Source organism: Lagenorhynchus albirostris, chromosome 10 (genome assembly GCF_949774975.1).
Source record: "Lagenorhynchus albirostris chromosome 10, mLagAlb1.1, whole genome shotgun sequence".
Lineage (NCBI taxonomy): Eukaryota > Metazoa > Chordata > Mammalia > Artiodactyla > Delphinidae > Lagenorhynchus > Lagenorhynchus albirostris.
This window is the reverse complement of record NC_083104.1, coordinates 27156489-27169423: the sequence shown is the minus strand read 5'-3', so window position 1 is coordinate 27169423 and position 12935 is coordinate 27156489. Positions and strand designations below refer to the sequence as shown.

General features: G+C 43.2%; 1 protein-coding gene across 16 annotated transcripts in view; it reads right to left on the bottom strand.

The window, feature by feature from the left end:
- The window catches only part of CADPS (calcium dependent secretion activator), a 479657-nt gene that overhangs the window by 258338 nt on the left and 208384 nt on the right, over positions 1–12935 (bottom strand). For all 16 annotated transcript variants that reach the window (XM_060163968.1, XM_060163967.1, XM_060163973.1 and 13 more), the window contains one exon: positions 9218–9298. In XM_060163968.1, coding sequence (XP_060019951.1) covers positions 9218–9298 — 81 coding nt within the window. The remainder of the gene's footprint in view (positions 1–9217; positions 9299–12935) is intronic.

Genomic DNA, 12935 nt, shown 5'->3' with positions numbered 1-12935 from the left:
ATAGTGGCTGTATCAAGTGACATTCCCACCAACAGTGCAAGAGGGTTCCCTTTTCTCCACACCCTCTCCAGCATTTACTGTTTGTAGATTTTTTGATGATGGCCATTCTGACTCGTGTGAGGTGATACCTCATTGTAGTTTTGATTTGCATTTCCCTAATGATTAGTGATGTTGAGCATCCTTTCATGTGTTTGTTGGCAATCTATATATCTTTGGAGAAATGTCTATTTAGGTCTTCTGCCCATTTTTGGATTGGGTTGTTTGTTTTTTTGATATTGAGCTGCATGAGCTGCTTGTAAATTTTGGAGATTAATCCTTTGTCAGTTGCTTCATTTGCAAATATTTTCTCCCATTCTGAGGGTTGTCTTTTCGTCTTTTTGGTTTCCTTTGCTGTGCAAAAGCTTTTAAGTTTCATTAGGTCCCATTTGTTTATTTTTGTTTTTATTTCCATTTCTCTAGGAGGTGGCTCAAAAAGGACCTTGCTGTGATTTATGTCATAGAGTGTTCTGCCTATGTTTTTCTCTAAGAGTTTGATAGTGTCTGGCCTTACATTTAGGTCTTTAATCCACTTTCAGTTTATTTTTGTGTATGGTGTTAGGGAGTGTTCTAATTTCATTCTTTTACATGTAGCTGTCCAGTCTTCCCAGTACCACTTATTGAAGAGGCTATCTTTTCTCCACTGTATATTCTTGCCTGCTTTATCAAAGATAATGTGACCATACATGCGTGGGTTTCTCTCTGGGCTTTCTATCCTGTTCCATTGATCTATATTTCTGTTTTTGTGCCAGTACCATACTGTCTTGATTACTGTAGCTTTGTAGTATAGTCTGAAGTCAGGGAGCCTGATTCTTCCAGCTCCATTTTTCTTTCTCAAGATTGCTTTGGCTATTCGGGGTCTTTTGTGTTTCCATACAAATTGTGCAATTTTTTGTTCTAGTTCTGTGAAAAATGCCAGTGGTAGTTTAATACGGATTCCACTGAATCTGTAGATTGCTTTGGGTAGTATAGTCCTTTTCACAATGTTGATTCTTCCAGTCCAAGAACATGGTATATCTCTCCATCTCTTTGTATCATCATTAATTTCTTTCATCAGTATCTTATAATTTTCTGCATACAGGTCTTTTGTCTCCTTAGGTAGGTTTATTCCTAGATATTTTATTCTTTTGGTTGCAATGGTAAATGGGAGAGTTTTCTTAATTTCACTTTCAGATTTTTTATCATTAGTGTATAGGAATGCTAGATTTCTGTGCATTAATTTTGTATCCTGTTACTTTACCAAATTCATTGATCAGCTCTTCTAGTTTTCTTGTATCATCTTTAGGATTCTCTATGTATAGTATCATGTCATCTGCAAACAGTGACAGCTTTACTTCTTCTTTTCCGATTTGGATTCCTTTTATTTCTCTTTCTTCTCTGATTGCTGTGGCTAAAACTTCCAAAACTATGTTGAATAATAGTGGTGAGAATGGGCAACCTTGTCTTGTTCCTGATCTTAGTGGAAATGGTTTCAGTTTTTCAACATGGAGGACGATGTTGGCTGTGGGTTTGTCATATACGGCCTTTATTATGTTGAGGTAAGGTCCCTCTATGCCTATTTTCAGGGGGGTTTTATTATAAATGGGTGTTGAATTTTGTCAAAAGCTTTTTCTGCATCTATAAATGATCATATTGTTTTTCTCCTTTAATTTGTTAAGATGGTGTATCACATAGATTGATTTGCATATATTGAAGAATCCTTGCATCCCTGGGATAAACCCCACTTGATCATGGTGTATGATCCTTTTAATGTGCTGCTGGATTCTCTTTGCTAGTATTTTGTTGAGGATTTTTGCATCTACGTTCATCGGTGATATTGGCCTGTAGTTTTCTTTTATTGAGGCACCTTTGTCTGGTTTTGCTATCAGGGTGATGGTGGCCTCGTAGAATGCGTTTGGGAGTGTTCCTCCCTCTGCTATATTTTGGAAGAGTTTGAGAAGGATAGGTGCTAGCTCTTCTCTAAATGTTTGATAGAATTTGCCTGTTAAGCCATCTGGTCCTGCGGTTTTGTTTGTTGGAAAAATTTTAATCACGGTTTCAGTTTCAGTGCTTGTGATTGGTCTGTTCATATTTTCTATTTCTTCCTGGTTCAGTCTTGGAAGGTTGTGCATTTCTAAGAATTTGTCCATTTGTTCCAGGTTGTCCATCTTACTGGCATAGAGTTGCTTGCAGTAATCTCTCATGATCCTTTGCATTTCTGCAGTCAGTTGTTACTTCTCCTTTTTCATTTCTAATTCTGCTGATTTGAGTCTTCTCCCTTTTTTTCTTGATGGGTCTAGTTAATGGTTTATCAATTTTGTTTATCTTCTCAAAGAACCAGTTTTTAGTTTTATTGATCTTTGCTATCGTTTCCTTCATTTCTTTTTCATTTATTTCTGATCTGATCTTTATGATTTCTTTCCTTCTGCTAAGTTTGGGGGTTTTTTTGTTCTTCTTTCTCTAATAGCTTTAGGTGTACGGTTAGGTTGTTTATTTGAGATGTTTCTTGTTTCTTAAGGTAGGATTGTATTGCTATAAACTTCCCTCTTCAAACTGCTTTTGCCGTATCCTATAGGTTTTGGGTCATCGTGTTTCACTGTCATTTGTTTCTAGGTATTTTTTGATTTCCTCTTTGATTTCTTCAGTGATCTCTTGGTTATTAAGTAGTGTGTTGTTTAGCCTCCATGTGTTTGTATTTTTTACAGATTTTCCCCTGTATTTGATATCTAGGCTCATAGCGTTGTGGTCAGAGAAGATACTTGATACGATTTCAGTTTTCTTAAATTTACCAAGGCTTGATTTGTGACCCAAGATAAGATCTGTCCTGGAGAATGTTCCATGAGCATTTGAGAAAAATGCGTATTCTGTTGTTTTTGGATGGAATGTCCTATAAATATCAATCAAGTCCATCTTGTTTAATGTGTCATTTAAAGCTTGTGTTTCCTTATTTATTTTCATTTTGGATGATCTGTCCATTGGTGAAAGTGGGGTGTTAAAGTCCCCTACTATGATTGCGTCCCTGTCGATTTCCCCTTTTATGGCTGTTAGTATTTGCCTTATGTATTGAAGTGCTCCTACGTTGGGTGCATAAATATTTACAATTATTATATCTTCTCCCGGGATTGATCCCTTGATCATTATGCAGTGTCCTTCTTTGTCTCTTCTAATAGTCTTTGTTTTAAAGTCTATTTTGTCTGATATGAGAACTGCTACTCCAGCTTTCTTTTGATTTCCATTTGCATGGAATATCTTTTTCCATCCCCTCACTTTCAGTCTGTATGTGTCTCTAGGTCTGAAGTGGGTCTCTTGTAGACAGCATATATATGGGTCTTGTTTTTGTATCCATTCAGCCACTCTGTGTCTTTTGGTTGGAGCATTTAATCCATTTACATTTAAGGTAATTATCGACATGTATGTTCCTATTACAATTTTCTTAATTGTTTTGGGTTTGTTATTGTAGGTCTTTTCCTTCTCTTGTGTTTCCTGCCTAGAGAAGTTCCTTTAGCACTTGTTGTAGAGCTGGTTTGGTGAGGCTGAATTCTCTTAGCTTTTGCTTGTCTGTAAAGGCTTTAATTTCTCTATCAAATCTGAATGAGATCCTTGCTGGGTAGAGTAATCTTGGTTGTAGGTTTTTCTTCTTCATAACTTTTAATATGTCCGGCCACTCCCTTCGGCTTGCAGAGTTTCTGCTGAAAGATCAGCTGTTAACCTTATGGAGATTCACTTTTGTGTTATTTGTTGTTTTTCCCTTGCTGCTTTTAATATTTTTTCTTTGTATTTAATTTTTTTTTTAAGTAAGAGTGCTTGTTTATTTATTTATGGCTGAGTTGGGTCTTCATTGCTGTGCGAGGGCTTTCTCTAGTTGTGGCGAGCAGGGACGACTCTTCGCTGCGGTGCGCGGGTTTCTCATTGTGGTGGCTTCTTCTGTTGCGGAGCATGGGCTCTAGGCATGCGGGCTCAGTAGTTGTGGCTCGCAGGCTCCAGAGCGCTGGCTCAGCAGTTGTGGCTCACAGGCTTAGTTGCTCTGCGGCATGTGGGATCTTCCCGGACCAGGGATCGAACCCGTGTCCCCTGCGTTTACAGGTGGATTCCCAACCACTGTGCCACCAGGGAAGTCCCTGAAATTTTTTTTTTTTTTTTTTGCAGTATGCGGGCTTCTCACTGTTGTGACCTCTCCCGTTCCGGACGCGCAGGCTCAGTGGCCATGGCTCACGGGCTCAGCCACTCCGCGGCATGTGGGATCCTCTGGGACGGGGGCATGAACCCGTGTCCCCTGCATCAGCAGGCGGACTCTCAACCACTGCGCCACCAGGGAAGCCCCCCTGTATTTAATTTTTGATAGTTTAATACGTGTCTTGGTGTGTTTCTCCTTGGATTTATCCTGTATGGGACTCTCTGTGCTTCCTGGACTTGATTAACTATTTCCTTTCCCATATTAGAGAAGTTTTCAACTATAATCTCTTCAAATATTTTCTCAGTCCCTTTCTTTTTCTCTTCTTCGTCCGGGACCCCTATAATTCGAATGCTGGTGCATTTAACATTGTCCCAGAGGTCTCTGAGACTGCCCTCAATTCTTTTCATTCTTTTTTCTTTATTCTGCTCTACAGTAGTTATTTCCACTATTTTATCTTCCAGGTCACTTATCCGTTCTTCTGCCTCAGTTATTCTGCTGTTGATCCCTTCTAGAGAATTTTTAATTTCATTTACTGTGTTGTTCATCACTGTTTGTTTGCTCTTTGGTTCTTCTAGGTCCTTGTTAAATGTTTCTTGTATTTTCTCCATTCTATTTCCAAGATTTTGGATCATCTTTACTATCATTACTCTGAATTCTTTTGCAGGTAGACTGCCTATTTCCTCTTCATTTGTTTCGTCTGGTGAGTTTTTTACCTTGCTCCTTCATCTGCTGTGTGTTTCTCTATCTTCTCATTTTGCTTAAATTACTGTGTTTGGGGTCTCCTTTTTGCAGACTGCAGGTTCATAATTCCCATTGTTTTTGGTGTCTGTCCCCTGTGGCTAAGGTTGGTTTAGTGGGTTGTGCAGGCTTCCTGATGGAGGGGACTAGTGCTTGTGCTCTGGTGGATGAGGCTGGATCTTGTCTTTCTGGTGGGCAGGTCCACGTCTGGTGGTGTGTTTTGGGGTGTCTGTGGCCTTATTATGATTTTAGGCAGCCTCTCTGCTGATGGATGGGGTTGTGTTCCTGTCCTGCTAGTTGTTTGGCATAAGGTGTCCAGCACTGTAGCTTGCTGGCTGTTGCGTGGAGCTGAGTTTTGGCGTTGAGATGGAGATCTCTGGGAGATTTTTGCCGTTTGATATAACGTGGAGCTGGGAGGTCTCTTGTGGACCAGTGTCCTGAACTTGGCTCTCCCACCTCAGAGGCACAGCCCTGACACCTGGCTGGAGCACCAAAATCCTGTCATCCACACAGCTCAGAATAAAAGGGGGAAAAGAAAGAGAGAAAAAAAGAAGAAGATAAAATAAAGTAAAAATAAAATAAAATAAATTTATTAAAGTAAAAAATAATTATTAAGAAAAAAATTTTAATAAGTAAAAAAGAAAAAAAAGGACAGAACCTAGGACAAATGGTAAAAGCAAAGCTATACAGACAAAATCACACACAGAAGGATACACATACACACTCACGAAAAGAGAAAAAAGGAAAAAAAATATATATATATCGTTGCTCCCAAAGTCCACCTCCTCAATTTGGGATGATTCGTTGTCTATTCATGGATTCCACAGATGCAGGGTACATCAAGTTAATTGTGGAGCTTTAATCCGCTGCTCCTGAGGCTGCTGGGAGATACTTCCCTTTCTCTTCTTTGTTCACACAGCTCCTGGGGTTCAGCTTTGGATCTGGCCCCGCTTCTGCGTGTAGGTCGCCTGAGGGCGTCTGTTCTTCGCTCAGACAGGACAGGGTTAAAGGAGCCGCTGATTTGGGGGCTCTGTCTCACTCAGGCCGGGGGGAGGGAGGGGCACGGAGTGCGGGGCGAGCCTGCGGCGGCAGAGGCCGGTGTGACGTTGCACCAGCCTGAGGCACGCCGTGCGTTCTCCCGGGGAAGTTGTCCCTGGATCCTGGGGCCCTGGCACTGGCGGGCTGCACAGGCTCCCCGGAAGGGGGGTGTGGAGAGTGACCTGTGCTCGCACAGAGGCTTCTTGGTGGCGGCAGCAGCAGCCTTAGCGTCTCATGCCCGTCTCTGGGGTCCGCGCAGTTAGCCGCGGCTCGCGCCCGTCTCTGGAGCTCCTTTAAGCGGCGCTCTGAATCCCCTCTCCTCGCGCGGCAGGAAACACAGAGGCAAGAAAAAGTCTCTTGCCTCTTCAGCAGCTCCAGACTTTTTCCTGGACTCCCTCCCGGCCAGCCATGGCGCACTAACCCCCTGCAGGCTGTGTTCACGCCGCCAACCCCAGTCCTCTCCCTGCGCTCCTACCAAAACCCAAGCCTCAGCTCGCAGCCCCGCCCGCCCCGGCGGGGGAGCAGACAAGCCTCTCGGGCTGGTGAGTGCCGGTTGGCCCCCATCCTCTGTGAGGGAATCTCTCCTCTTTGCCCTCCGCACCCCTGCTGCTGCGCTCTCCTCCGTGGCTCCGAAGCTTCCCCTTCTGCCACCCGCAGTCTCCGCCCGCAAAGGGGCTTCCTAGTGTGTGGAAACCTTTCCTCCTTCACAGCTCCCTCCCTCTGGTGCGGGTCCCGTCCCTATTCTTTCGTCTCTGTTTCTTCTTTTTTCTTTTGCCCTACCCTGGTACGTGGGGAGTTTCTTGCCTGTTGGGGGGTCTGAGGTCTTCTGCCAGCGTTCAGTAGGTGTTCTGTAGGAGCTGTTCCACATGTAGATGTATTTCTGATGTATTTGTGGGGAGGCAGGTGATCTCCGCGTCTTACTCTTCCGCCATCTTGAAGCTCCTTGCGAGAGTTCTTTGATCTATTGTTCAGAAATGAGCAACTTGGCGCACTATGTAACAGTTGTTCACCCATGGTCTTTTAAAAATTAAAATTAGCTTACGCAAGTTTCTAAAATTATCATGTTAAGCCTTAAAAGTAAACAAGACAACTAAAATAAAGGTGCCATGAGCTTGTTTTTGAAGTGTGTGTGTGTAAAATTTTCTTTAAGTGGCACGAATACTTATTAGTTGGGGATATAATAGTTGCCTAAGGGCAGGGCATGGACCAAATGACCTCTATTTTCTGGATAATCTGCTGAGGAGGTGCTGAATTTAGAGAAGTACATTCCGAAGCCTTATTGATGTTTACTCCCACATTAAGCAGGATTTTCAAACATAAGAGCCTTTTACACTACCTTTAGCCAGAGAACTACATACTACTTTTAGCCACCAGACGACCCGACCATAAACTTTGAAGGTGTCCAAGAACAAGATGCAGAACGTTTCAACACAACTGCTTGAGCACGAAAGGGGATTTTCCTGCTTCTTGGAGTCTCTCTTCGGTTTCTCTTCCAGTAGAATTCCTTTCCACGGGTACAAATCCTGAGATGCTTCTTTCCATAGAGAGGAAGGCTGAACACCAATCTCCACCCTGTGCTCATCCTCCCCCACACTCCGACCCCCATTTTTAAATTTTGCACGTAGGGTGAGCCCAGTCCTGATACTTAGACTTGAGTGAAGGGTCCACTGTAGCCTCTTAACTAGTACCTCTCATGTCCAGCCTAGATTTTCCCATCTCTAAAACAAGAATAACAAATGCCCCTATGGAACTGTTTGGAGGATGGAATGAGATGGCATATGTAAAGCATTTAACATGCTTGACGCAGAGTCAGTGCTGAAGAAATGCCACTAGCACGATTACTGTTAACACAAATGGTAGAACAGTTAGAATAGGAGATAGGGGCTTCCCTGGTGGCGCAGTGGTTGAGAGTCCGCCTGCCGATGCAGGGGACACGGGTTCGTGCCCCGGTCCGGGAAGATCCCACATGCCACGGAGTGGCTGGGCCCGTGAGCCATGGCCGCTGAGCCTGCGCGTCCGGAGCCTGTGCTCCGCAACGGGAGAGGCCACAACAGTGAGAGGCCCGCGTACCGCAAAAAAAAAAAATAATAATAAGAATAGGAGATAATGCTTAGGCTCCCAGTCCTCAACAGGGAGACATCCCAACCCTAGAGCAATCCCATCTACTGGGAGACTCAGACATGTAAATGAATAGTCACCATTCAGTGAACTGTCATAATAAAGGTTTACACGTGGCAAGAAGAAAGCACAGAGTGGGCAGGATGAGCTCAGCTCTTAGACAGGGATTTTCAGTTGAAGACTGAAGGCTGAGTAGGAGAGCTTGCTAAGAGCAGGAGAGGAGAAAGGTCAATCCACATTGAAACACTAGTGGCAACAAAGGCACTGAGGTTGGAAAGGGCCTGGGATATTCAGAGGGAGACATTCTGTAGAGCTGGAATGGGGAGCTCTGGTGGGAAAGTTGTGGGAGGTGAGGCCAATAAAGAAGGATATGGCCTGTGGATTAAGAGCCTTGAGTATCATTCTACAGCACTGAGACTTTGTTCTGGGGACACTGGAGGATTCTACTGAAGGATTTGGAGGCTCTGTTATGAGATGTTCATATATGAGGTTTCGAATGATGATCACATGCAGGATGGACAGGACACAGGGAGGGAGTGAAGCCAGGGATATACCCACTAGGAGGCTATTGTAAGATCCAGGCGTGGAAGATGAGGGGCCTGAATCAAAGCACTAGCAGTGGTGCTGGAAAGCAGTAAAGGGATCTGGCCCACATTTGGGAGGCAGAATCAAGAAGCCAGGTGGCAGACGGGAGTGTGGAGTGTTCTGGGGAGGAAGGAGAAATTGACAGTGACTGGGAGGTTTCATCCATGGTAACTGCGTGGAGGCCACGTGAGGAGTCTATGCAGGTGTGTGTACTCGGTGGGCAGTAAGATTTGGAACACATCCAACCTGAAATGCAGGGGACTGGCCACGTGGAAATGCTCGACAGACAGATGGAAATGTAAGTCTGGGACTCAGAAGAAAGGTGAGGCTGGAGTTTGAGTATTGATTGGAGGATAGGAAATACATGTGCTGTGTCTAGGACACTTGCCCTGAGAAAGAAGGGTTGAGGACCGTACCAGGTGATTACCCTCTTCTTCCTGAGAAGGTAAGATTCTCAGTTTTATCTTTCCATGGCCCTTAACGATCAGTGCACTTCCGGTGTGGGACTCTGGCCCGGTCCCCCAGCACACGTCCCCAGCGTTTCCTTACCCTGGCTATTTGGTCTGCCATTTGGAGACGTCCGTCCAGCTCTCGTCTGATCTGGGCTGCTTGCTCATCTGGATTGTCCAGCTGCACAAAAGCACAAATGTGGAGACTTTCAGTTTGGGTGACAAAAGCCAAGGAACTCATGACTTTACACCCAGCTACTCTGTGCCCCCACAGACCTATTCTACTAAAACGTAAGAATCGCGGGACACACAAATCCAGTTTGAGGGAAATCCCAAGTTAAATCGTTTTAAGGAGAATGTGATGTGGTAGGCAGGCTGTTGCTAAGAAAGACATCTAAATGCACTTGAATAAGAACCACCTCTGAACTTCTAGGCAGCAGTGCTTCTAATGAGGGCCTGATGCAGCTCTCCTGTTTTGGGGTCCAGCAAAGAAGTGTTTACAGGGCAGACGTACAAGGAAGGAGATGGTAATATAACTGTTAGTATCGTACCGAGCGGACATAGTCCGCATCCATGGCACCTACGTGGCATATATCCTGCTGCTCTCCCACCCCTGGACCGTGGATGATTAGTTAATCATTGCATCCTTTCTCTCTGAGCCCTGAGACCTTTTCAACAAGTACTCCAGATGGCTGCTACCTCTCAGTTGGTGTTGATATCTTAGATATGCTACTAGGTATAAAACAGATAACTAATGAGAACCTACTGTATAGCACAGGGAACTCTACTCAATGCTCTGTGGTGACCTAAATGGGAAGGAAATCCAAAAAGGAGGGGATATATATATACGTATAGCTGATTCACTCTGCTGTACAGCAGAAACTAACACAACATTGTAAAGCAACTATACTGTAACAAAAATTACTTTAAAAAATTAAGCAGTAAAGTGGAAGTAGGTGCGAGCCTCCTTCTCCTAACGAATTGAATGCATGCATTAGAAACTACACAGAGTATGCTTCAACGGGAGGCCATCTGTAATCTGCTTGTGAAATTTGCAGTTAGATAGTTACCCACTCAGGTGATTTTTGCCACATCTACATTAAATTTACATCTGGCTTAAAAAAAAAAAAGAAATCTATCTTTGTCTTCTCTGATGGGTAGACAATTCGCTAACTTCTCTAGTGTCAGTTTTCCGATCCATAGAATGAAGGGGTTGGTTATGTAATCTCCATCATCCCTCTCCCATCTTTCTATAAATCTATGAAAGACACTGGCAAATATTTCTACGAAGGTCCACATAATTAACACTCTAGGCTTGGAGGGCCATAAGATCTCTGTTGCAGTGACTCACATCTTCCAATGAGGTGTGAAAATGGACACAGGCAACACGTAAATGAATGAGCACTAATGTGTTCCAATAAAATTTTATGTACAACAGGTGGCGGGCCATAGTTACTGATCCCTGCTCTAGGAATTGAAGTTCTCTCTTTACTTCCAAGCAAGCCTAGCGTTATACGTCAAGCTGTAATTGAGTCTGCTTTGTTCAGTACCTGATAAATTATTTTATTCACAGAAAAGTTTAGTAAGTAGGGAACAGTGATATTCAAATGGGATGTACTCTATTCTTCTTTTCAGGACAGATTAACTCACAACAAAAAGTAGATAAAGAAATATGTGAGTTTTCTAAGTCCCTTTCTCTTAAAAGCCATTTTTATTCAGAAATCTGAAAAGTATGGAATTTTATTCAGATATTTGAAAATGAAAACCCAGCTCCATGCTTAAAAAAGAATCTAATCTATGCTATGAAATGGTATAGAAAACAAGTTATTTCTAATATGATGTAAATAAGAACACTGGACAATTTATGGTCATGGTTTTGAAGCATCATGAATAGTCTTCTTAGGTTTGTCATACAAAACATAAAAATCTATCTGGCTTTATGCTCTGCATTTTTATCACCCTGTTCAATTCAGGAGTTGCCTTATCTTCTTTTTCCCACAGTTTTGATAAGCAGGACTGTTTTCTAGATCATAAAGATGGGATTGTTACTTTTGGTCATATATTCTAAAGTAGCATTTCCAAACGGGTGTTCTGCTGAACAACACCCTTATTACAGACTCCAGAAGAAAGGATCGAGAAGGGCTCCAAAAGAAGGGCTAGAGGGCTTCCCTGGTGGCGCAGTGGTTGGGGGTCCACCTGCTGGCGCAGGGGACACGGGTTCGTGCCCCGGTCCGGGAAGATCCCACATGCCACGGAGCGGCTGGGCCCGTGAGCCGTGGCCGCTAAGCCTGCGCGTCCGGAGCCTGTGCTCCGCAACGGAAGAGGCCACAACAGTGAGAGGCCCGTGTACCGCAAAAAAAAAAAGAATGGCTAGATAAGTTTGTAAAATTTTGTGTCAAAATGCACAAAATCTCTGAGAAGCTCAGCAGTAAGGAAATCTGTCAGATTTTGACCAACTCAACTATTATTTAACTTAAATTTTTATTTTTTGCATAACGCCCAGAGAACATGAGTTGGAAATCCTGTTCTAAATAAATCAAGAGAACCACTGGAGAGCAGTCACACCACTAACCAGCGGTCCCTCCATCACCACTTGCAACAGGCACACGTGGGAAACATGGTATCCTCAGTGCTGGTTTTAAGCTCCAATGAACTGTTTTTATTCTATTCCCTTGGAAGCCCAAGACTTCTTCATACCCAGGTGAAAACCCACTGGGAACACTCAGAAATATCCTGTTCAAAATACATATGCAAAGAAAACATCTGACTACTTCACTGAGAAGAAGCAAAATGATTCGGTTAGGGGCTAAAGTTGGGGGGTTCTGTCAGAAGATACGATGCTCGAGGTTAAAAGTGAAAAGAAAAAACAACCCAACAGAACCATTCCCATTATGAAATTTCTCAGAGGTGTCTGAATTCTCCCACTGGCCTCACCAAATACAATTAGAAACAGCAGAGGATGCCAGCAGTGAAGATGAGCAGGCTAGGTCTACACAAAGCTTCATTCATTGGTTCATTTGTTCATTCATCAAATTTTTATGGAATGTCTTGCTATGCATGATACTGGAATACAGAAAGGAACAAGACAGACCCAGTTCCTGCCTCCACGGAACTTAAATCTAACAAGAACAGGTATGGCTATTTGAATAATCTGGGCACAAAACAGAGGGGATTAGCATTTATTGATGCCTATTTCAAGACCAGGGACTGTATGACCTATATTAAAGCCTTCTTTAAGGGGTCCCAAGAAATAGATGTTAACGTGCATTCTCCCAGGAAAAGGATTCTGGGGTCAAGAGACACTGCTCCTTCCTGAAAATTTATAATACGTATTAGCATAATTAAGATTAGAAGAAATTCTAGAGTAAATCATCTTGTTTAACTGTGTTTAACTTTGTCTTTGACACAATTTTTTCACTGAAAACAAGTATTTCACAGAGCAGTTTGAGAAATTCCCAAGTAAAACAACTTTATGAGGTATGTACCGCTGTTATTCCCATTTGACAGACGAGGACACCAAGTCTCTATAAGGTTCAGGAATGTGGTAAAGTGGCATGAGCCATTTGAAATGGGAGTTGGCTCTGCCTCAGACTGGAACTCTTCTGTTCTGCTTTATGCTGACTTTCTTCTTTAGTGTATTGTTTTGGTTTTCTAATTGGCCCTGACAACTAACTCCACACTCCTACGTGGTTCAGTTTAATACAAAGAGCCGCCACGCGGGGGCAGAGAAATGTCTACCGTCCATTTCCTATCGTGACTGGTTTCTTCTGGAGAGGCTGTTGCAGTGCAAGAGCCCTCCCTAAGAAATAACAGTAATG